Source organism: Nasonia vitripennis, chromosome 1 (assembly GCF_009193385.2).
Source record: "Nasonia vitripennis strain AsymCx chromosome 1, Nvit_psr_1.1, whole genome shotgun sequence".
NCBI classification, from domain to species: domain Eukaryota; kingdom Metazoa; phylum Arthropoda; class Insecta; order Hymenoptera; family Pteromalidae; genus Nasonia; species Nasonia vitripennis.
Window position 1 is genome coordinate 27,911,429 of NC_045757.1, and position 24,968 is coordinate 27,936,396.

At 38.7% G+C, this 24,968-nt stretch overlaps 2 protein-coding genes and 1 long non-coding RNA gene across 5 annotated transcripts in view; 1 reads left to right on the forward strand and 2 right to left on the reverse strand.

Moving 5' to 3' along the window:
• The window catches only part of LOC116738556, a 67,949-nt gene that overhangs the window by 13,082 nt on the left and 29,899 nt on the right, over window positions 1-24,968 (forward strand). The window lies entirely within an intron of this gene.
• Window positions 106-24,968, reverse strand: part of LOC100118259 (cardioacceleratory peptide receptor) — an 82,903-nt gene continuing 58,040 nt past the window's right edge. For 2 of the 3 annotated variants that reach the window (XM_031921056.2, XM_016988835.3), the window contains exons 5-10: window positions 18,513-18,710; window positions 16,792-16,886; window positions 16,136-16,391; window positions 7,757-7,937; window positions 4,069-4,280; window positions 106-3,471 (exon numbers count right to left, since the gene is read on the reverse strand). In XM_031921056.2, coding sequence (XP_031776916.1) covers window positions 4,085-4,280; window positions 7,757-7,937; window positions 16,136-16,391; window positions 16,792-16,886; window positions 18,513-18,710 — 926 coding nt within the window. In that variant the 3' untranslated portion in view covers window positions 106-3,471; window positions 4,069-4,084. Of the gene's footprint in view, window positions 3,472-4,068; window positions 4,281-7,756; window positions 7,938-16,135; window positions 16,392-16,791; window positions 16,887-18,512; window positions 18,711-24,968 lie in introns of those variants that run through there. The other variant, XM_031921057.2, reaches the window with a different exon arrangement.
• LOC116738555 (alcohol dehydrogenase 1-like) lies at window positions 11,338-13,481 on the reverse strand. Its single transcript, XM_032598828.1, has 5 exons — window positions 13,204-13,481; window positions 12,971-13,106; window positions 12,393-12,883; window positions 12,177-12,325; window positions 11,338-12,107 (listed from the first exon to the last, which is right to left on the reverse strand). Exons 3-5 carry the CDS (start codon window positions 12,525-12,527, stop codon window positions 12,077-12,079), a joined length of 315 nt encoding a protein of 104 aa, XP_032454719.1. The 5' UTR covers window positions 12,528-12,883; window positions 12,971-13,106; window positions 13,204-13,481; the 3' UTR covers window positions 11,338-12,076.

Sequence of the window (24,968 nt, forward strand, 5' to 3'; positions counted from 1 at the left end):
AATCATAAGTGTCATATAAGTGTAAAATTCTTAAGTGAAACGATATATTAATAGCACAGAATTACGTTCACACTAAAACTGTATTGCATATTAAAAAATCTTTCGTTTAGATCTTTTGACACTACTGAATATTTATTGTCAGAACATTTCAATACACAATCCGTAAGACATATCCCTACAACCCCCCTCTTCTCCCGAACTAAACAAATCACGCGCAGAAAATAACATAATAAAAATAATCCACAATCAATCATATTGCATTGACATCCGCAGTGCTCGTCACGCGTCCCATCATAACATACCTTATTCTACTTAAGAAGACAGTAGTTATAACACTTTATATGCTGACGTTGCCTCGAAAAACAAGTTCCATCGATAAAGAGGCGAAATTTCCATCCAATATAAGGATCGCTCAATTAATCTCCGAACATAAATCAGCGAATGCCGGCATTATGTACGTATATATAACGGGCGCGAGATAAGGAAAACATATTGCTCGAGTATCGGCTGCGCTTTTGCGCGGCAAAGGGCCGAAAATAAATGTAAGAAGACGAGCAGCGCGCTGAAAGCTCACTTCCGCGAAAGCATATCGTTTTCTAGCCCTCACGCCTAATCCCGCTTCTTCTTTATCTCTCGAAACCCTTTCACACACATGCGTGTGTATAGACACATATAGTATATTATAGTACGTATGAGGAACGACGCGAGTCTAGCAGCTGTACACTCGCCGTCGCCCTCTCAGAAAAAAAACAGCCTCGATGACGCAGAGCCGCGCGATTTTTTATCCGATTCTACTACGGCACGTATCCTTCTTCCGCCTCTCTCTTTCTCTCTTTTTTCTTCTTCGTACACACTATCTCTATCTTTGTATTCTGCCCTCTCGGATTTTTCTCGCTCGCGAACTTTATTTCTGTTACTGTCACTTTTACTCGCCCCCGCGCGCCTCTTTTTGTGCGTATTTTTCATTTCCTTTTTTTGCGACAGGCTACGCTTTCCCCTCTACACGCTTATCTCGTTTGCCACGCGCCGGGAGAAAAAGACGACGCTTAGAAAGTGCTTCGTACTTTTCTTGCTTATAGTGCGCGATTGAACGCGGGGATGGTAGATTCCTCTTTGGTGTATTATTTTAGAGCTTGTAATTGATGAGATAACTCTTTGAGGATATATTTATTATAGCGTGTTTGATCATAATTCTCTTGTCATTTTAGAGAATATTAATAATTTATTTATAGTGCACTAGTATGATTTGGAAGATATTAATGATGACTCATGTGATATCAAGCCATGATATTCCATAAGTTAAAGATAAAGCTTTCGGGCAGTAGCTGCGTTGAAATGGGATAAATTTTATGATGTTTAAAATTGGAGAGAATATAAATAGATCTTCCGGTCTAATTGAAGTTGAAACTTATAGCGTACAGTTCATGATTAAAGTAATCAAATTTTTTCCTTCTTCTATGATAAACAAATATATTTTTGAATCCATCGACTTTGTACGATATTGAAATGGAATGTTGAAAAAAAACCAATAAAAAAAGCAGAAACAATGGCTAACCATAGCCAAATACAATCCCTATATGGAATATCTGTTCATTCCTAACGCAATAAACCCTTTCACAAGCATCCAAATTGACCTCCCCTCTTAGCGTTGAAAGCCCGCAAGCCCATTTCCAATAAAACATTCCTGGAAAAACCGATCCGAATGATCTCCTTCGCGCGAACCATAGATAAAAGAGTGCATGCGAACAACACACTTACTCCCAACGCTTTACGGCCGCCGGAATATGCAGCCGCGTAAAAACTTCCAAGGGTGGACCTCTCTCTCTCTCTCTCTCTCTCTCTCTCTCTCTCTCTCTCTCTCTCTCTCTCTCTCTCTCTTGCCTTTTTTCATTTCCTCTCCTCCTCCTACTTCGCAAAAGACGCAGCCCTCGAGCAGCAGCAGCGTCTTCTTCGTTATCTCCTCCCTCGCAAGCTGCGTCGGCTCTCTCTCTCTCTCTCTCTCTCTCTCTCTCTCGACTTCCTGCTTTATCCAAATATCTTTTCCTCCAGTTCACGCTCTCTGCCGACGTATTATATTTATGACGCGAGAAAGAGAGGAGGAGGTATTGGGTTCGCGCATGCGAATGACAAGAACGCGCGCGTATGGCCTCATTCATTCCCTTTAAGCCAAATTTGTCTCCGTGTGTACGTATGCTAGTCGCGATGGATTCTATGCAGGATTATACGCGTGTATGGATGCTACTTTAGCTGGTGCGCACTACTATATGTGGGTGTAGACTGAGGATGCAACCTGAGCTCGAAAAGACGCGCTTGCCTGTTGTGGAGATTTTGAAAAAATGTAACTCGTCTCCTCGAGTCTCGCGACTTGAGCCTTGCTTGGTTTCATTGCAATTTTTTTTTTGTATTCTGCAATAAAGTATTTGACGAATTTTTTATATGGTTTTCAACACAGGAGCTTGATCCTTGCGCGGTCATAGTTTGGAACAATAGTTATGGTTTTGTGAATCGATAAACTGTCAAACGGTTGTTTCTTATTTGATACTCCGCATCAGTTAAAAATCAGTAGTATAACTATAGAGAAATTAATATCAATCTAAAAAACATACCGCACCTACGTATCCTGGGAAATAATTTATTAAATTCAAACGTAAACAAAAAAACTTGTCTATAACCACTTCCAATCACTTTCTACTCATAATCTCAAGCTCTATACACACGTACGATACATCATACAACCTAATCCCCCGCAAACATCGAAGTTACGATTATCATAACGCAAGGCAGTAGGTATATAACACAGTTACCCGGAAAACCCCGTGTTTCTTTCTCAACAAAACATCAAGCTTCCGCCGCCACGCCGAGTACAATATTCAGTCCCCCCGTGGAAATGTCGAATTTGCATATCATTGAATCACAAGCGAACGATATAATGGATTTCCTATCCTATCTGGTAGCTCGAGTGCAAAATGATGTGTCACGTCCCAAGGAATATGTGTATATGTATCACTTTCCAGCGCATACACATTTCGAGGACGTTATCGCGTCTTCGCCACATGCAACCGTCCGCGCGAACTTAGTATGCAAAAATATCGTAATAATACACGCCGCGAAGTAGCGACTTTTCGTCAGAACAGTTTTCCCAAACAGAGGGGAAAAACGAGCTAAGACGAACGAGTGAAAGAGACAGCCGCAAAAAATTCCGAGAGGGCGTCTTATCCTATATTATATACCTATACACAGGTCTCACACACATACGCGGACGCACAGGCACACGGATGTATAAGTATGTACACTTATATACAGAGAGTCGTACGACGAGAAAAATACGTCGACGGCGCTCGGCTTCGCAGCTGTCCGTATAAAAAAACGCCGGCGTGTGGCTCAGCTCCCTTTTCCTCGATGCTGATGCCTTCTGCTGGTCGTTGCTGCTGCTGCTGTTGCTTTGTAATTCTATTAGACTTCAAGCCAGACCTACAATAGCAGACGTTTATTGAGACCATCGGAGCTGCTCGATGCAGCGGGGACTTTTTTACCCCCCCTTTTTCTCATATATACGCGGGGAGGAGGATTAGCGAGCCGCGGCGGTGATTTTTTGTTTTGCAAAGGGAAAAAACCAGAGGGGGCAGAAGGCAAGAAGGAGAAATTAATGGAGGCCTTTAATTAATTGCGAGGAATTAGTCGCCACGTCGTGTTTTCGCGCCGTTGCGCAGTCCTTTTGCACGGAAAGCTCTCTCTCCGCGACTGTTGCTTTTTCTCTTTTGTCAGAAGCGGAAAAGAGAGCTTGCAGCAACGTTCGCTATTTTTGCGCCGCGCAGTGTGAGATTTCAAGCGGTGCACACGCTGGCTTTATCAGAAACAATCTTTGAGCGAGTTGGAAAAATATGCGAAATTCTGATTCAACAATGTTTTTCGTCTACGGACGCTTTTCATTTCTTTTTTTGCGCCAAAGTATAAGACGAGGTTCGTTATCCAAACGTCGATATTTCGAACGAATCTTTCGTAAACTTGAGCAGATGCGAGTATATAACGGAGTTCGTTATACAGAGAAGGAGCTTATCAATACTGTACCCTGAACAATGGGCCGTTAGACCAGCGAGACCATGACGCGCTTTCTGGACGACGGGTGAAGCATGGAGATGTGGCCACTGCGCCGGGACGAGTGGGCTGTCAGTGAGGTCGTGACGGTTGTTCTGGTACTGTTGCCGTGTGTGTTCGTGCCGAAGCAGAGATGCGGATTAGATGGGCAGAGGCCTGAGAACCAGGAAACCGCTTGCATGTTACTGTTGAACAGAATCATGTTTTTTTTTAGCAGCGAATGAAAATTTCGAGAGGATTATGATATAGGACATTGCATTTTGTTTATTCTGGGGAGAAAGGGAAGGGTCGGCCAACCGTTTGAGGTGGACTTAAAATGGAAAATTGTCGGTAAAGCATGATTATTCAAAAAATAACTTCAGGTTGGGAATAACCAACTGAATCTGCTCAATAAATTTATATACATCAAAAATTAATTACAATAGCCGTGATCGCTTGCACAATGTGCATTCATTTCAACAGTGCACGTGCAGAAATAATTAAATTATTTTTGCACGAAAAAATCAAGTTAGGAAGAAAATTTCGAATCCAAACGCGCCGGCACTTCGAAAATATAATGTGCGTTTTCGAAAGAGATCATTTGCAAAAATGACGGTATTACGATATTTTACAGCCCGTACGTGCACTAGAAAGCGTTTAAATTCAATTGTAAAAGCTTTTATAAACAAATGCCAGTAAAATCACGCGTGGTAAAAATTGCTCGCAAATTATTAAAACTTATTGCAGCCTCTGAAACAGCTTCAACAAACCAGCGCGAAATTCAGGTTCCGATAAAATCCGTTAATAATTTTAAAAAATCGACAAAACCAGAAAACCCCAGCGCGTCATGAATCGAACATTTTCAAGCATCCTGTAGCGCTATCGCTATCAAGTCAATCGAATTAATTAAAGAAATTCCTCCGATTAACCAGGAGTCGCAAACTGCAAACGCCGATATGTATATATAAAAACTCTTCGCGCTCCGGCGATCATCGCATTTGTCGCGTAAAAAGAATCACGAAAAGAACCCGCTTCTCTCTCACTCTCTGTCTCGTGCACAGGACAGGCGACTCGTAAAGAAAATTTACGTCGTATCCCTATCGCAGTTCGAAATTCATTAGCGGAAATTCGCAACCAATTAAACGGACTTTTGATTAAGAGCGCAGCCGGAAACTTCCCGGTGGTATTCCGTCTTTCTCTCTCTCTCTCTCTCTCTCTCTCTCTCTCTCTCTCTCTCTTGGGAGCATCGCGCGCGCGACTTACAAACGACTCGTAAAAGAAGAACCGCGCGAAAAAGGAGAGGAGCTTCGTGCTTGTCGCAAAAAAAATTGCAGCACCCGAGCGATCGTGACTTTAATTTTAGAGCGAAGCAGCTATTTTTGCGAATACATGATCGGCGGCCTATAGCGTAGTAGCGTAGCCAGCGATTAATTGACGTCGCGAGTTTTTTTCCAGCTCTTCGCGAGCAGTATTACACATCAGCACAGCAGCGATCTCTAAGAAGATGAGCTTTTTATTATGTATGAGCTCGGACGGTGTATAGAGTATATAGCGGCGCTCGTATAAAGCTGCGCTGCAGCGCATTGCCTAATTAAAGAGCTACGCGGAATCGTCGGGTTAAATTCTCTCGGCCGGTTCTTCGCTGCGGCCGTTCCGCTTGCGCTCTCTATAGATGGCGAGTAAAACGTTGGCTGATGATGGAAAAGGCACTTTTTTCATTAATTCGATAGGACGCGGTGGTATGTATGTCCTCGAAAGCACCGACGAGGCATAAATCAAATTCCAGCTGAAATTGCCAGCAGAGCTGCAGAGAGTGAAATAAAGCTCGCGTTGTCTTTAAACGAAGTAAAAGGATACAAGCTACAAAAAGAGCTTACGTATGAAAAATATTACACGTGCGCACTTAGCTGTAACGCCGCATCCACTCGCGTATAATATACACGCGGAGACGAGCTGTATGTTGTTATATATAGGGTATACGTCGGTTCACGCGGGTTTATAAACCATAAAAGCTTTATATAAGACGATCTCGCGCAAGAGGAGCCGTGTGCTTTAACGAGGCGGAGAAGAGGGAATTATATTTCCCTTTAACGTGTAGCTGGCGCTAAGAGACTTAAGTACTCTTTTTACTCGGGGAATCAACATAAATCAATAGAATGATAAATCTTGGAAATCATCATCACGAGACTGAATATTATGCAAATTTTTTACCGGGAAACGTGTTCGCAGTTATGATTTCAAGCTCCCAGGTATTAAACCGCTTGATAAAAAAGGTATTAAAGATGAATCTAGCTAACTCCGGTGGTGTGCAGGATGCTACATTTGCAATTACAATTAGGTCATCAATCGAATCATTGAACGATTGGTTTTCGCGGAATGAGTCGTAATGATTTGGAATTTTGATCCCTATACGTATAATTAGTATGGTTTGTTGTACTCAAGGTATATGAACATAGTATTATATACGAAATCTAATTTTTGACATCAAACGAAGATAATTTTCGTCACACTTATCTTCATAAGCCTAAAGTAAACAATCTTGCTCTATCCGGCCGAAGATCCGCTTGAGTTTCTGCCCGGATCAGCTTTATTATACGGCTAACGTTATATATATAACCTTATAAAACCGTACACAAACAATCGCAGCCATCAACAACTGGACGCAAAAACTCTCGATACCTCGCCATTCAGGCTGCGCGAGTTTCCTCGTAAATGCTTTATGTGTACGCGTCGCGCATCAGAATCGTTTATGTCTATATTACAGCAAACGGCTTCAAAAAGCCGATACCGAGAGCAGCTTTTTGCCGGTGACGACGACAATCGTCCCGAAAAGGTAAGCCTCGAGATAAAGGAGCATATCTAGGCGTGTACGCAGTGAATTGGCTGTACAGAGAGCTGATGTACAGAAAAAGGGACCGCGCCGCGAGCCATTAGTCGTAGTCGTCGAGAGACGCGATGCTTTTCGAGAGACGTGGAAACACGTGTAGCTCTTGTACACGAGCGTGACGGGGATTAATCGATCGGTAGCGAGGAATGCTGCTTCTTTTTACGATTCTTTTGTTTTCTTCAGAGAAAGAGAGAGAGAAAGAGAGAGAGAGAGAGAGAGAGAGAGAGAGAGAGAGATAGAGAGAGAGAGAGAGAGAGAGAGAGAGAGAGAGAGAGGGAGAGAGAGAGTATTGTGTCGCTCAATTTGTGCGTTTTCGGCGACGGATGTCTCCTAAATTAGACTCGAGAGGAGTAGACGCGATTCATTTGTCTCTCGTGGGATACTTGCGTCTGCATGTTTGCGAGACGTAAACCCAATTTTTTCGGAGACTCGCGTGTGCTGCTATTAACGGAGAGCCGAACGTCTTGGTTGCAAAGAGGAGAGTTTGATTAACGGTAGGGTTAAACCGGAATCCGAGACGATAAATTCCGATTTCTGGTTATTCCCCGTAATAATTTCGGATTATTAGCACGGCTCGAGCTGAGTTTTTTCGCCGTGTATTAAATCATTTACTCGGGAACTGGCATCTGGGTTGGTTTATTTATACACTGCGTACATCTGTGTGCATGTGTTCGCGAAGGTGACGTCGTTAGGGAACTGGGAATGACGCCGCTAATTAATAAGAGGCTGGAGGGAAAAAAAAATTTCGCGATGATTCATCGAATTTCGCTAGTGCGAGAGGGAGTAACGACTTACCTCACAGTTTTGCAGAAAGGTGTGCTGAAAAGGCAGTAAATGATTGGATTCGCTGCAGAGTTTAGTGGCGCCAGACTTTGTATGAAAGTGGCGACCGCTATGTTTGTCTGCGATCGTGGAACGTGTCCGTAAACTTGCAGGAGATCAAACACGATGTAGGGGCTCCAGCACAAGATAAACACTGCAACAGTTTATAGTAAACGGAAAAAATATTAGAGGATATCGAGCTTTCGGTGTTTGCTTCTTCAAGCATGTACGGCTACTATGAAAATTCAGAGTGGGCAGCAGTACAGTTGATTAATTAAGCTACTGTATATTGACTGAGAGATACTCTGGGAATTTGTTACCACAAAAAGATCGATAGAGAGTAAACGTTAAGGTACAAATATGTGCAAATCCCGAAAAAACTGGACACTTCAGGGGGTCTGAGTGAACAAATTTGAAATTTGGGAGCTTTAATTTAAGGGCTAGGAATTTTTTAAATCTTGGGAACCCAAGGTTTTTCGGGTTCTATATGACCTAAAGAACGAAAAAAAGTGGTTAGGTAGGTGTGCTCCCAAATTTCAAATTTGTTCATTCAGACCCCCTGAAGTGTCCGGTTTTTTCTGGATTTGCATATATATGAAGCGATTTTTTCGCTCGACTATTCTATTGATTCAACGTGTTTACTAACGCTTCTCAAATCGATACTGCCATCGAGTTAAAAAAGAATGATAATAGCTAGATATATAGAGCGTATGTCTAAGTGAATCTTGAGCTTCCCTTCTCCGTTCTCTTTTTCAAAAGTTAACGAAGAAAATTGGATCCACCGTTTGCTTGGCTGTTACCAAGAATCGTGACTTCTTTTATCTGTAAATCCAATTTTTATTTAATTTTGTCCATCTATAAAGTACAAAGGATTCTTAAAGTGTGTTTCTGTAACGGTTGGTTAGTTGCTGAGGAAATACGAAATAATAGAGAAAAAAGTCAATGTGAATTGTTTTAAATTGAATATAAATTCCATTCGAGGCTTATAATAACATCGCCAACGCGCCATCTATTGCAGACATCTCAGTTAAGTTACATTTTATTTCTATTTTATCAAAACATATTTTTATATTATAGAATTTTTAATTATAATTAAGTCACATATTTATAATGAATATATTTGGTAAATTATATATATATATATATATATATATATATATATATATATATATATATATATATATGTTGTGTCCACATCCTAAAATCCTCTGAAATGCATTAACAGTTGTTTGCTACACTGTATGTCGTTGTGGAATTTAATTCGTTTCACGATTTTCAAAGTAATATACCACTTAACCTACATAAGCTCCTTGTCGCTATTGCGCTTTCTATTGTTTCTTAAGTTTAATTCTCCTACTGCGTTTACTCATAACGGTAAAATCCTCTCTTAAAAAAATGATGGACTTGGTTGTGAAGCCTTTAATACGTGATTCTGATTGGTTGCTATGGTCGGTTGCCTAGGTAACAGATGAGAACCCGCACGCTTTAAATTCATAACCCTCATAACAGTCATAACCCTGGTAGAAATTTTTCAGGTGTTTAAAATAAAATGAAATGAGGTTAACTAGTATGAAATCTGAATAGCGGATTCAGAAAAAAATATATGCAATATTATCAACAAGAAATCTTGATAAATTAATCATTACCAAAAGTGTAGCATTGAAACATGTGCATTGAAAAGTGTCACCCTAACCCTATTTGAAGTAGGTAATAATGTGTGTGTGTGTGTGTATGTTATTTAGTTTTTTTTTAAATATAAGTGAGAAGTGCAATTAAAAGAATAAAAAGTATAAAGATATATTGTGTCTCCGTGCCCAAAGTCGCCCACGGTGAGGTTTAAGTGAATTTAAAGAAAAGTTCAGTATCCGAGTCAGTGAATTTGAGTTTATCACTACAATGCCCTTTAAATTTTAAAATATGTAATCTAGATAATTGAACTGTTTTCATTCATATTTTCACACCAACGGCAATGTGAATTTTTTAATTTAGCGGCTCACATTTTGCTTACAGACAGTCACGCAGTAACTACTATCTCTAGCACATTGTATTTCCGGTTTCCAGTGTATTTTTACCTGGAGAAAATGATAAATATTTTGGCTTTTTTGTTAAGGCATTAATGAGAATATTTACTTTTAATAGTTGTGAGAGATTTTTCCATTGCATTGCATTTGCTCTCATTAAAAAACTAATTTCTAGAGAGCTCATTTTTTGCATATATATTTCTGTTTTAGTTGTGAAAATATTTAAAGTTGAATTGACCTTAACTGAAATACTTTTGATTTCGACTTCAACACCCATGATAATTATTTAGTCGTATAAGTTATTCACATCAGTGTCGGAATCGAAATAAAAAGTATTTCAGTTAAGGTTAATTGAACTTTGTATATTGTTTCATTGACACAAAATAAATCTATATGTAAAATATGCGCTCTCTAGACCCGTTAGTTTTCGAATGAGAGCAAATGCAAAAATAGAGAAATAGGCATCGATCTCAAAATCTCTCACGACTGTTAAGAGTTAAAATTCTTATTAATGTCTTGACAAGAAAGGCAAAATATTTATCACTTTCTTCATGTAAAAATACTGAAAACCAAACTGAAAACCAAAAATACAATGTGCTAGAGATAGTATTTACTGCGTAATTGCCTATAAGCAAAATGTGACCCGCCAAATTAAAAAATTCACATGTGCCTCAATGTGAAAATATGAATGAAAACAGTTAAATTAAAATCATCTGGATTACATGTTTTTATAGGTAGCATATCAAGTATCTGTGTAAAATTTCAATTGCCTAGCTTTTTTACAATGCAAATGAATAGGGTTGTAATAATAGGCTTATACTCACTGACTCTTCTACTGAACTTTTCTTCAAATTCACTTCTCAGACCTTAACGACAACGACTTTGGGCGTTGTTAATATATTTATATTAAAAGTATTACAGAATATGGTAACATATGGTAGGTAATATGGTAAAAATATTAGCAGAAATTAGTGTACCCAAAACTTATGTTGTTTTTTCTACCAGGGTTATTAGACATAGATAGAATAAGGAGCGCGCTTCGCGCGCCTTCATTCCTAGTTAATTAAAATTAATCGTGGCATTCATTTGAACCTTGACGGTTTTGAATATTCTTAAAAAAAAAAAAACTACGTAAGCAAACAAAATAAAGTAAATAAAAATTGCCTTTGTTACCTCTCATATAAACCACAATACATTCCCATAAGATACACCCATTAAAATCGTCATTTCCACAATCCCCCGAGTCGCATTTCCCCTATATCACAGGCCATAATCGCAGAAATCGCGAAACTAAGCAGCATCCTCCGTCAGACTGGACGAATTACGATCGCATACGAGAGCTCTCCCCGGGCTGCTTTTTTTCCTCGTTAAACGGCCTGCTTTACGATTGCCTTTCTCCTCCTCTTCACCTTCGCTCGCACTTGTTCGTGTATACATGTGTATGTGTACTTAAGCTTTCGTCAGGCGGGCCAACGCTACTGAACTCGAAAAATACCACTGACGCAAGCAAGTTTCGAGCGAATTCGAGTAATTCTGCGAACGAGCCGAGGATCTTAATGAGGGGCTGGATTATTGGGAGGGCTTATTAAGGGTAGAGCCCGCAAGTGCGAAATTTCGTGTTGGAGCGATGCGGCTTGTGCGTATATAGGTATATACGCTTCTTTTTCTGACGAAGCTCTTTTCGCCAGTTCATGTGTATTTATGCCGTTACGTGCGGGAACGCGTTTGATGAAAGAGCGATAAGTGGTTTTGCGCGAAATGTGAATGGATGGATGTGTTATATGAGCGAGTGCTGGGAATGAAGTGATTATGGGTTTATTGCTGCGGTCTGGATCTTACGTATATTTTTGTTGATTTGGGTATGGTTTTGGAAGTATAATGTTATTTTCGAGTGGAGCGAACGGATAACAGTAAGAAGTCAGATCTTTTCGGAATTTTATTCAACGATGCCACGAGAACATGCTCAAAGTCTTTCCAGACGATGAATGGTCAATCCAAAACGCCATCTGATATGTGATAAGATAAATTTAATGAACGTATAATTTTTTATTCTAAAACGATAATTGAATCAAAGAGATAATAAACTACTCGCCAAACAAAGCTTTTTTTACTCGGCTTTACAATTAAGTCACTTCGTTATGATACTTTGCGTTCCGATAACATTATCATATTTCTTCTCGCAATTTTCTAATGTCAGTGTCCGCTCTAACTGCGTACGGCTGCTCATCCTTCTCTGTTATCCAAACAGCCCCAGGTTTCCCTTTTTGATGATTTATATTATAGCCGATGCAACGGTTTCTGGTCTGCAAGAAGATAATATGACTCTTTAATAACGGGCCATTTTTAATTGAGTAAAAATTATTGTTAATTACTTCTGCTTCATTGTTTTATATGATTCGTGGATTAAGTCCTTGCAAAAGTCTAACAGGAGGTTTTTTTCTTCCAGATTGGCTACCATGCTGGTATCCGTGAGGTGAGGGCATATGCAAACTACGCGTACGCCCAATGTTTCGTTATGTCCCTCAAATACAAGATAAAAATGATGTCACAAAATTTTTGTCATAAAGTTTGATCAAACATAAAATTACCTCCATTGACTTGACGAAAGAAATAATGTCGTGTTTCGTAGCAGCATAGATAGGTGCGGCTGGAGTTATCATGAGACCCACAATCGAAGCGATGTTTGCCACTACACCACCTTTTCCACCCTTGTGATTTCCCATGTGATCGATCGCTACCAGCGTGCAGTTGACTGTTGCTTTCTATAATTATTTATTGTGATTAACATTGATCACATGTATTTTATTGAACAAGCTCGACTGTTGTATTTTACATGTGAGTTATATGGACTGCAAGATGAAGCAATACAATACAATATTTAATCGTCGATATTTGCAGTGAAGATTAAATCAATTGATTTTAAATAATGTAAAAATACTAAAAACTACATAATTAATATAATATACAGTATTATAATACTTATAAAATTAGTGTCGATCGTCAAGTCAATTTGTCGATCATTAAGAAATCCAGCACAGTTGATAAGTATATCGACATGATTTTGCTGTTGGATGACTTGCTTGAAACAATATAAGATCACAAAGAAAATGTTAGTACTATATCGTTATAAACATGGCTTAATTAAAATTTTGATAAGTAGATTTACTTGTAAAATTATGCACTTTGGTGACATCACAAGCGTAATATGTAAATTTTCCTTTTCCAAGTTCGGTTTCTAATTCTTTAATTCTGTTTATCACAACGTCGCTATGGCTTTCATGTACATCCAGTATAGCAACATACTAAAAATTTTATTGACTTGTCTATTATGTGATATACAAAAATACTAGATCAAGATGAACAATTTAATTCGTGATAACAATATTTAATGATTAATACCTTGGCTCCATTCGTTAGTAAGTATTTGACAGTTGCAGAACCGATTACACCTAACCCACCATTTACAACAGCTACTTTGTCAGTTATTTCCATTTTTTAACTTAAAATTTAAACTCAAATGTCTAACAGTATAGATGTGAACTCACGCACTGTGCAGCTATAAATGATTAAGAGATAAAAATACAATGAATTAAAATCATTCAGACGCTTACATCCGTCACTGTCACTTGCATAATCAGCAATATCTTATAAACTGTACGAAGGTGTCGTTAATCTTAATTTTGTTTGTATTCCTTTTTAATTTTTTTTCTATTTTATAATGACGTTTTGATAATTCAACACTTAATGAACCATGAAGTTTATTTATGAAAAAATTATTGAAATTTCTGAATTTGTTACATCATGAATAGAATATAAAATTATGAATAACTCAGACATAAAAGCAAGTTCACTAAGAAGTCAGATCCAGGTAATAATAAATGAAAAAAATAATTTGATACTTAAGAATGGAAAATCACCTACACCCCTTTTTCTGCAGTCCAGTAGAGTAAAGCACACGAAGATCCATGATTCGCGATGAGATTCCAAGAATCTTCCAATTTAGCGCCTTGTGCTATGCAATTGTTATTCAAATCGAGTATATTCCAGGATCTATTTAGAACTCACGCGTGCGTTTCTCATTTATGCGTATTGCGCAGAATAGTATATCAAAAGCTCATATACGAAGCGTCGCGCAGTTCCTACACTCGAAAATTCAAAGCGTTCACTGACGCACGCGACCTATACTGGCTGTCATGCGCATAGACTCCAGGACGTATTCAACCAATCCATATTTTCTTAATTACTTCATTAATGGCTTTCTCATAGTATAGGTATGTGTCATCGTATTCGTCTGTTATATCACGCGTATATTATCGTTACTGCAGTACAGATACATTATTTGGGTGTATAGACGATCGAAGGCGCTGTAATGCAATCTTGATCTGCAATATCTGATGCCAATATAAATTTGTTGATTAAAATGAAGACAAGGACTTGAATGATTATCATTGATGCCTCACTTATTGTTTCATTTCAATTCGACAATTTATAAATCAAATCAATATATTAATGAATATATAAGCTGTATACAAATTGTTAAAAGCTTAATAATCATAATTACAGTATTTTAGAGTATACGATTCGCGTTAGTCTAGCATCAGGTTTTTTTCATCGAATCAAAGCACGCTGCGAAAATTAATTAAGCTTTAAACGATTTTTCAGTCGCGACAGTAAATAACTTTTGATAATTAACTACAGAATAATCGACGACGACTCATAAGCAAGGAACGATGCCGTTTTAGCTTTCTCATCGCGCTCGGGCTTTACGAGACTTTTAATTCACTTGCGGGATTTTACGGTTACGCCTTATAGCGTGTGAGAGAGTCCGCGAAACGCGAAGATGATTTAGCGCAGTTCGCGCGAGTTTTAAACGCTCTTCCAAATGCCTTTTTTCTCTCTTTAACTCCTAATGTACCCCGCCGCCGGAGCTCTTTTATTGTTGCACGAAGTTGCAGCGAGAAAAGCATTGTTTTCTTCTTTACCTCATATAATCGCGACTGGATCACGAAATCGTTGCTATTTAGCGATGAAAAGCGCGTAAAAACAAAAAGAACAATGATCTGCTTTATACTGCGCGATTTTTGTTACGGTTCGTTGGATGAAACGACTGTCTCGTCGCGTATTTGTTAGAGCCGCAAAACCGATGAAGAAATTCCTCGCGCGTTAATTCGAATCACGAATGTGTAAATAACGCTGAAAATTTTAAAACGTTTCCACAAAAATTTTCCACGCAATATTATTCTCAAGCAACCGTAAGCTCTTGTGCGAATGTAATTATATTCGTGCAAATAAACAAATAAAATAATAATCGCGCGTGGGTTCCATTTACTTTTATAACATAAATCCATTTTTGCTTATACCGACGCAGCTAAAATAATCATACGAACTCCGAATTATCTCGTATTGAAAAGCAACAAATGTAAATGTAAACGAAGCTTTCCAACAAAAAGACACTTCACGTATAAGCAAAAGCACACTGTATGAAGCCTCCGGTCAAATATCTTGCGCTGCTACAATAGCTTGCGCACAAAAGCTCACTCGGAATAGCTTCCTTATAATAAACTCCCTGTCGTAAAGCTTCGGCAATCCTCGAAATATAACTTCTCCTGCGTATCACGTAACACGTTTATAATATAGTGCGTAGCGTCAGGAAATTTATGTACAGCTCGTCAAAAGTGCGGGGCGGGAAACGTCGTCAGCTGAAAAATTCGCGCCCGGAAGAGAGAAGAGCCCGCAGGCGAACAAAAGGAGCTTTTCTCTTTCCGGGTTCTCGCGCCATATGAGCGGATCGGATTTCGGGGAGTTTAGACGACTCAAAAAGCGCTGCAGAGACGAGTGCGATTGCTGCGGGGCTGTATATAAGACGCTTGGGGGGAGAAAAACGCTTCCGCAATCGCCGCGCCTTATATCGATGGGCTGTCGATGATGCTTTTATTAGTGTGTTGGAAAAATCTCGGCAGCGTGGCGTATGTTACTTTTGGGGTATATATGGTATTGCGTTGTATAAATTGACATTCTTCCGAGATTTTGTTCAAAAATTGATAAACAAATTCTAGCTGTATACTTTTGATTGAATCGAAGTGTTCGTACGGGTTGCATTCAACGTAGAAACATGTAGAACACGTTTTTTATACTGCGCATGCTTCTTCGTGGAAGCATCCTTTCCCACGCTTTTCCAGAAGCGCATTTCTCGCAACAAATTTATGAAAAAATTCTTGCGAAATATAATTCGCGGAAACCTCACGAACGCGAAACTCATCAACCGTAAAACTTTGAATATTTTCCTCCTACGCACGAGTGATAGTATATTATAGAACAAACAAAGACTCACCGAACACAATGACGAACGTCATCTTGACCGTTTTGATTTTGGCTCTGGGAATGAGGCCTCGAGACGACGCTCTTCTCGTGTCCCTCGTGGGATCGTGCCTCAGCGCGCTGCTCTGCGACCATATCGTCCAGACGATGACCATGTAGCAACCGCCGATTATAATGGCCGGTATGATGAACAGCGTCAAGCAGACCACGGTCATATAGATGCGCCAGTTCGCCGGTGAGCCCAACTCTATCCAGCACTGATTTTTACCCTGTATCGTGGAGAAGAATTAAGACTTTTAATGGCAGATTCTATAATCGCTATAAATCTCCAATTTCTAATCTGTTTCTCCATCCGCTAACGCGGATTTACTCGAAAAGATCGGTTTAAAGTTTTCAAAGAACGTTTCGGATTAAGCGGAAGCCCGAGTTCGTTTACTATTTCATTCGCGGAGAAGCTCAAGCTTTCTCTCAAATTTTTTAAAATAGTTCAAAAAATTTTCTTTAACATATCTTTGCCGAACAACTGAGAATGTTATACTGTACAAGGCGCGACAAATGAGTTTATCGACAAGCAAAAGTGAAATAACAACAGCCATTGTTCCCGCGATATTTTGCAATTACTTGGGGTAAGTCGAAGCATTGTTCATACACACACGCTCATATACGTACCTCGACTATTCTCTCCTCGTAGAGGAAAATTATCGGCACGCTGAAAAGTACGGAGATGCTCCAGGCAGCTGTGACCAGAGCCCTCGCTCTGCACCCTATTGATTTGAAAATGTTTTCGTTTCATCAAACATCAACCGAAGGTGTATACCGAAGTCGGAAAAGCGCGAAAAACTGATTGAAAAGCTCGATTTTTCATTCGAACATGACATGGAGCGAAACGAAAGGCATAATCTGATATGTATTCGATTACCTTTAAAGGATACAATAAAATTTGCCGAAGTGATTCTGTTCGATCGTCGATATAAAGGTCAACAAAACCGTCGTTATCAAAAGGTACGCAAATCGCGAAGCAGATCAATTATTTAAATAAAAAATAGCACACTTTATTTATCAAAAACACGATATCTGTCCGCAAGAAGAATGCAGCAACGCACGCATAAATCAATCGTTGAAGCGAAAATCCAATAACACCGCGCTCTATCGTAAAAATTCCGACCGCGGATCAGCGGGCGGAATTATATACGCGCCGAAATTTAATAAAGAACGTAAAGCGCCATCGGCGTGAAAAAAATTTGAAACAAAAAAATAAGAGAGTAAGAGAGTGAGAGAGAGAGAGAGAGAGAGAGAGAGAGATCGACGACACCGCGACGGCGACGGCAGAGCTCGGCGAAAAATATACGCGAAATAGCTGTCGACTGCACGCGTAAAGATACCAAGCGGATTATTCAACCCGAGAAATTTTACGAGGGTCGCCCGGAGCAATGGCAGAGGACGACATTCGTCGCGTCGTCGGTCGCGTATATACGGTGAGTCCGTGGGACGGAGACGAAAAAAACAGATGAGATGTGCCGGATTGTAAGGAGATGCCTGCGGCGAGATTTTCGAGTTTTTTTTTGTCGCGGGATCGCGGAGACGCGAGTTGGATTTTTTGAATTTTAGAATCGGAGTGTTCGAATTATTCCGAGATTTTGAAGAAGGTTCGCTCTGCTTTCCGACGAAAGGGTTCTTTACTGAACGATGTTTTTGCTTCCCAAAAGGAGCAAGTTTTTTATCATCTTCGACACTTTTGAAAAGTTCGCAAACTAAAAAATAGGAGGGGACGTTTATTGAAAATGATTTTCAGTTCCATCCATCATGCTTCCGGCTGATGATTTTTGTTAGAAAGTGCAGAAAACGAATTACCGAAGGCTCCTCAACTGATTTAGAGCGACTACCCATCAGAAGCAGAAAGTTCATCGGGTCTCTTTCACGGCGAGAAGCGAAAGTGATTACTCAGCGACGTCGCTGTCGAGCCGAACCCGAAAAGTCCTGTATTGACGAAGTGTCCTACGACTGATGCCCTCGAAGCTTCGCAACTTTTATGGAGATCGAAAGTTATAGCCTGCCGGGCACCCAATGCCATTTGTACATCTTTTTCAAAGTCGAAAATATGATTGTACATTACGTCAAATGCATTATTATCTTACAGTAAGTAAGATAAATTCAGATCGACTGATACTGGGTCACCCTCAAAAAAAGCATCAGCACTTCGATTTCCCTGCAAAGATCCACATCTGTAAATATACAGCTCGGCCGGTACTCTTCCACTCGGCAAACACATCAATTCCGCGCATCGACCGTAAACCTCAATCATAAAACGTGTAGGGGGGCCGTAAAACAATAATTCCCCCGTCGGAGCAAGGATGCAGCGAGAAAATAAAAGAACTGGCTTAGATACTCACAGCTCCTGGAGAAGTTCATCGGTCGTGTTATCGCGTCGTATCTGTCAATGGAAAGGGCGACGAGGACGTAGGTAGAGCTGTAGGTGACGACGACCTGCATGAACCTGATTATCTTGCAGGCGACGTTACCGGCGTACCAGGCGACCGTCGATCGCCATACGATATCCGTCAGGACTGATATTAAACCCACCATTAAATCTGCAACAGGCAAGCATTCGTCTTTATTAGGACAGCAGTTTCGTCTAGCCGATATCCTGTTATCCTCCCACGGAGGTACACATAAATATCATTGATGCGCCGGCTATCAATTATTGCGCTTCTGTAATTGCGCCGTGTATGCCTGGTATAGCAATTCCGTAGACGTGTATGTACTTATTTGTACAATGATGCGTTCCATACGAATTTTTATTGTATAGTTTTTAGCAATGATGTTTTTTTCTACATAAAAATATTTCTCATTATATTCAAAAAGTTAAAAGTTGAGCATTTCCTTTCTGATTGATTTGCAATACAGGCTCAAAAACTTTCACTGACGTCTGCCAATTTTCAATTGAAAAGTTGGTTGCATCAGGGCACTATAATTAAAATAAAAAACGGCTGCCAATTCATTGGCACGTAGCTTCCTCCAACTAAAATTATAGTTCCAATAGATAAAATATTATTTAAACATACAATGTTAATGCTTTTTTAAATATTTTCAATCTCTATTATTTTGCTGAAGGAGCAATTAAAAAATAATACAAAATATTGAGTACAGGGCAACTACAAAAGAAAAGTTTTATTTATATTTCAATTGTATTATTAATATTTTACAATATGTCAATGTTTGTGATTAATATGTTGCGTCAAATATCTCTTAGACGTAAATTTTCGATCACAAATGGGACAAACTGAACCACAAGTAGCAACGTGCCGTTTCATTGATCCACTCCTTATATATTTTGTACACTTTTCGCACCTCATTCTTTTAGAAGAGTGCACATCTTGCTCATGTGTATATAGATTACGCACTTGTTTACCACATGTTCTGTATGTTTGTTTTTCATTGTCATGAAACTTTATGTATCGCCTCAAATTGCTTTTTTTCCGCTCAATTTTCGCCGAAATTGATGTGTTTCTTATTTCAAAAACCCAACGACTCATTCCCATTCCTCTTTAATTATACATAATCATACTGAAACTTACAATAATAAAACTAGTGTATAGTTTGACATAAATTAATAGGGAGGGACTTTAACGACGTGCAACGACACCCCTATAAGAGAAAGAAAAAGTTTTGAGAAAAATCAGTTTTTACATTTTAACTCTTTACTTGAGAACCGCTCGACGAAATCGTTAAAAATTTTAGCAGCAAATAGCTTTTTTATGGTTAATCATCAAATAAAATTTTGAAGCATTTGACTGCATTGTTTTGGAGATATGAGGAATCAAACAATTTTCAAAAAAAAATTGAAACCTTGATATCTTAAGAACCATAGGGGTTTGAAAGCTACGCAATGAACTTAGCCAAGACACATAAAATATCTACTTTTTCCCAAAATCTCAAATGCAATAAAGCCTTTTTACTTCCGTAATCGAGGCACAAAAAAAAACTCATTTTTTCCAGTTTTTGATTTTTTACTGAAAAAATAAGTAGTCAAATAACTTGACATTTTAATGGGATATAGTTTGACACGTGATCCATCGATATGATTTTTTTTCGTGAGTTTATGATGTTTAATTTCAGAGATATGAATTTTTTAAAAAATCACCTTTTTCATTTAATCTGCCGAACAAAGCGGTCGATCCCGAGGACCAAACGGGGAAAAGTAGATAATTTTATTCTCTTTCAAATGCATATTAGCTGAATTGTTTGTAACGATGGGATGATTGAAAAAAACGCAAAATAGTGTTTTTCAAAAATCAAAAATTGGCCATAAAAAAAATAGTTAGAAAAATAAAAAATAAATGTTTTCCCGAATTCAGAATCCAAAAATATACATGCATGTCAAATTTTAATGATATTAACGGAGTAGTTCCAGAAATATTACGGTATACACACACACACACACATCCATACGGACATTTTCTAAAAACACGTGATTTGAACTTCTAACACACCAAAAAGTATTTTCTAGAAGTTTTGACGAAACTCAAAATTTTACTATTACAAAACTTCCTCTAGGAGGAAGCAAAAAAGCTTTACGACGAACAAACTTATTTATTGAAACTGGAATATCGATTTCCAAATAAAAGCTAAAAACGTGCGACGTTATATAGCATTGAAATATAAAAGGTATTAAAATAACGCAAATCACTGCACCGGAACATTTCATAAAATTTGTCGTATGCAAATCTGAAAAAAATACTCGTAATAAACCATAAAAAAACATCCATACCGAGTATTAAAATTACTCTGAAATCACGTGTTTTTTCCTCTTATTTTTATTATACGAGCTGAGTTTACCACGATACCATAATTATTACCCGTCTCAATACACAATTTAATTTCGCAGATGACTATCTTTTTAATGGCCGCAGGTCGTCGAATCAATTTTCTTATCGATACCCATGTTTACGATGCCGAATTTATCGTAATGGCATCGGTGCCGTTATAAAAGCTCTATCGCGATTGAAAAGTTCATTTGCAGCGAGCGCGCAAGCTCCCAGCATTATGTTGTCGTTAACTAAAAATTATCTCTGCCAAGGGGTGCAGCGTCGTGCATTGTAAAAACTTTCGTACAACATTACCTCCGAGCAATCGTCTATTGTCTTTTGTGTAACCATTGTCTTCTCTTCTCTTACAAACAAGAACACCTCGAAAAAGAGCAACTTTAAACTTTCTCGAAAAACGTAAAGGACACCTCTCACTCACAGTCTCAGTGATTCCATTCACGAACAGGTCCCTCTACACATGACCCGCAAGAGAGAGAGAGAGAGAGAGAGAGCGAGAGAGAGAGAGAGAGAGAGAGCCAAGTCAAGAGGATCTTCACCTCTTGGCGCGCGTTAAATCGCGCGAGCGCTTAAAATTCAATTTAAATTTAATTAGCCCCGGGTACAAGAGACTGTCCCAACGACGCGTATACGGCTGTAATCCCCGTGGCTTTATTTCGATCCAAATTGACGATAATGCAGTCGAGCTGTCATTCGCGCGCTTCGTCGAAACGCGCCTGGCTACTGCGCGTGAAATTGGGGAGACTTTTAGAGAGGGCGAGAACTATTTTCGTGCGATCGCTAGGGAATACGGCACCGGCGTTTGATTGTTGCCGGCTTTTTTTTTAAGTACTCGTTCGCGATTCGGCTGCTGCAGCTTTGCCTCGTCGTTTATGGGGTGCTTTTTCGATGCGGGCCTCAGACCGCGCGTTGATCAAAGTGGATCAGGGCTGTAAGGAATTTATTGCTGCGTGCAATCTTGATTAACTCGATGTTTTTTTTTCAGCTATAAAATGAAAGTTTTTTATGATTATAGGTATAAAGGTTGCGACTAAACAATTTTTTTTAGACTGTTTGATTGATTTTTCATTGAATACTTATGTAACGTTTTAAATAGGTTTTGTATGCTTTATTAATGAATTTCTTGTTTCGCACTTTTGTGATATAAGTTTGTTAGTATATAGATTTCAATACTTTTACACGAGTTTAATTTCGAAATAATTTTTGATCAAAAAAGCAAAGCCCAATCGGGGTTCTTCAGAATTACGTAGCTTCCTCCAACGAAATTTATTGTCCCAATAAATAAAATATTGTTTGAAAATACAGTATGTGAATGCTATTTTAAATATTTCAAAGCTTAATTATTTTGCTGTAGGAGCAATTTTCTTATAGCAAAATATATATAATAATCAGAAAAATCCGATCAAAATCTCTCAAAATCGCGAAAAAGAAGAGATTGATGAAAGGATAACTCTGTAAAAATAAAGTTATCGTATTAAGAGAATAAGATTGTAATCTAAAAAAACTTACGTATAATTTTACTATAAAAAAACAAATATATATTGTGCCATATAATTCTACTCTCAAAACATGTTGCATAGGGACAATTCATAGGGAGGAACTTTAACGACGTGCAACGACACCCCTATAAGAGGAAGAAAAAGTTTTGAGAAAAATCAGTTTTTACATTTTAACTCTTTACTTGAGAACCGCTCGACGAAATCGTTAAAAATTTTAGCAGCAAATAGCTTTTTTATGGTTAATCATCAAATAAAATTTTGAAGCATTTGACTGCATTGTTTTGAAGATATGAGGAATCAAAAAATTTTCAAAAAAAAATTGAAACCTTGATATCTTAAGAACCATAGGGGTTTGAAAGCTGCGTAATGAACTTAGCCAAGACACATAAAATATCTACTTTTTCCCAAAATCTCAAATGCAATAAAGCCTTTTTACTTCCGTAATCGAGGCACAAAAAACACATTTTTTCCAGTTTTTGATTTTTTACTGAAAAAATAAGTAGTCAAATAACTTGACATTTTAATGGGATATAGTTTGACACGTGATCCATCGACATGATTTTTTTTCATGAGTTTATGATGTTTAATTTCAGAGATATGAATTTTTTTTAAAAATCACCTTTTTCATTTAATCTGCCGAACAAAGCGGTCGACCCCGAGGACCAAACGGGGAAAAGTAGGTAATTTTATTCTCTTTCAAATGCATATTAGCTGAATTGTTTGTAAAAATGGGATGATTGAAAAAAACGCAAAATAGTGTTTTTCAAAAATCAAAAATTGGCCATAAAAAAAATAGTTAGAAAAATAAAAAATAAATGTTTTCCCGAATTCAGAATCCAAAAATATACATGCATGTCAAATTTTAATGATATTAACGGAGTAGTTCCAGAAATATTACGGTATACACACACACACACATCCATACGGACATTTTCTAAAAACACGTGATTTGAACTTCTAACACACCAAAAAGTATTTTCTAGAAGTTTTGACGAAACTCAAAATTTTACTATTACAAAACTTCCTCTAGGAGGAAGCAATAAAATAAGCTAGAAGGGAGCACTCCTTTTTTTCTTATCCCTATGAATACCGATGTTAAAAATCATATTAACGCGTTACCGAATAATAATACAGCAATTAATAAACCACACTAAATATCAACTGTATAATCTTAATGATAGTAATTTAAATCGCTATGCTCACGTACCACTATATAGCGAGGAGTAATAACACTGAATTCTCTTTAACGCAATAAATTGGAACTGCTGCGAACATCTTTCAAAAAGCAAATTCGACGCGTAACAGTAGCCGCAACCGAATCTGCTTTACACGCGCAAAGGCACCTAAAATGCGCATAAATTTTAAACCGTTGTCGCCCGGGTAAAAGTAAGTAGTCGTCCGCAATTTATAACACCGCGGTTTTGCAAAATTCCGTAATTTACGACGAGTAAAACTGTTGAAATTCCGCACCGATACACTCGCTACATAATTAAAAGCGTAATTATCCCGTCCGTGTACATTCTCCAAGCTGATTAAAGCGATGTACGAACTTTTCTTCCGTACAATTCAGAGCCCTGCGGTTAATACTCGGCCAGCTCCAATTAATACGCAAGTTGTTTTATTACTTTCGCACTCGTGCATGTGCCGGTCCTTAAAAGAGCGAAACGTCTCTCTCTCTCTCTCTCTCTCTCTCTCTCTCTCTCTCTCTCTCTCTCTCTCTCTCTATTCTGAGTATGCGTGACTTTAACGACTATCGGCTGATTGACCCTCGTAAAGCGCGATTGCGCGGAATCCAAATTCCCCGTAGGTTTTATCGCGTCGCTCGATCTCGCGACGTTCCGAGTTTTCCGTGAAAAAATATTTTAACGCCCGGAGACTGTTGGGACGTGTGCTGTATTTCGCTATACGACTGACCAACTTCGGGAAACTAAGTTTTTACGGCGATCGCGAGGAAACGAGATATACAGCGAGTCGGGGTTGGATCGCAATGTTCAGATGGTTCGCCAATGTGTGGGCGGAGTGACTTGATACATTTTTTTTCGCGTTACCTTGAAGCTAAAATTTTAACCAAATACAATACAGTAAAATATTATCAGTATGTACTAAATTGACCAAATCAAAAATCCATGTTAGGTACATCATATTTTTTCAGCTTCGATCTCGCGTCGCACATCCGAGCGATATCGTACGAGTCGAGAAAACGTCTGGACCAAACAATATTTACTTCAAACGTCACATTGCATGCTTTCGGAACAAAGCGAGAAAAACTTCGCTATAAATAAGAATCATCGCGTTGCCGCCGGTATAAGAAGCTATACAAAAAAGAGACGTACCCTCTGAAACTGATACCCGCGCTCAGCTTATACGTATCCGCATGTATAGCCCCGACTTTCACCCTCGAGTGCGCTAAGCCACACTGTATTCACCGGTAAATCCTTGACGTACAACGCGTATTTTTCTTACTTCTCGGACCGCGTCTCGTTTCCCGTTATCTCTATCGAGCACTCTGACCGTGTCCTGTCTT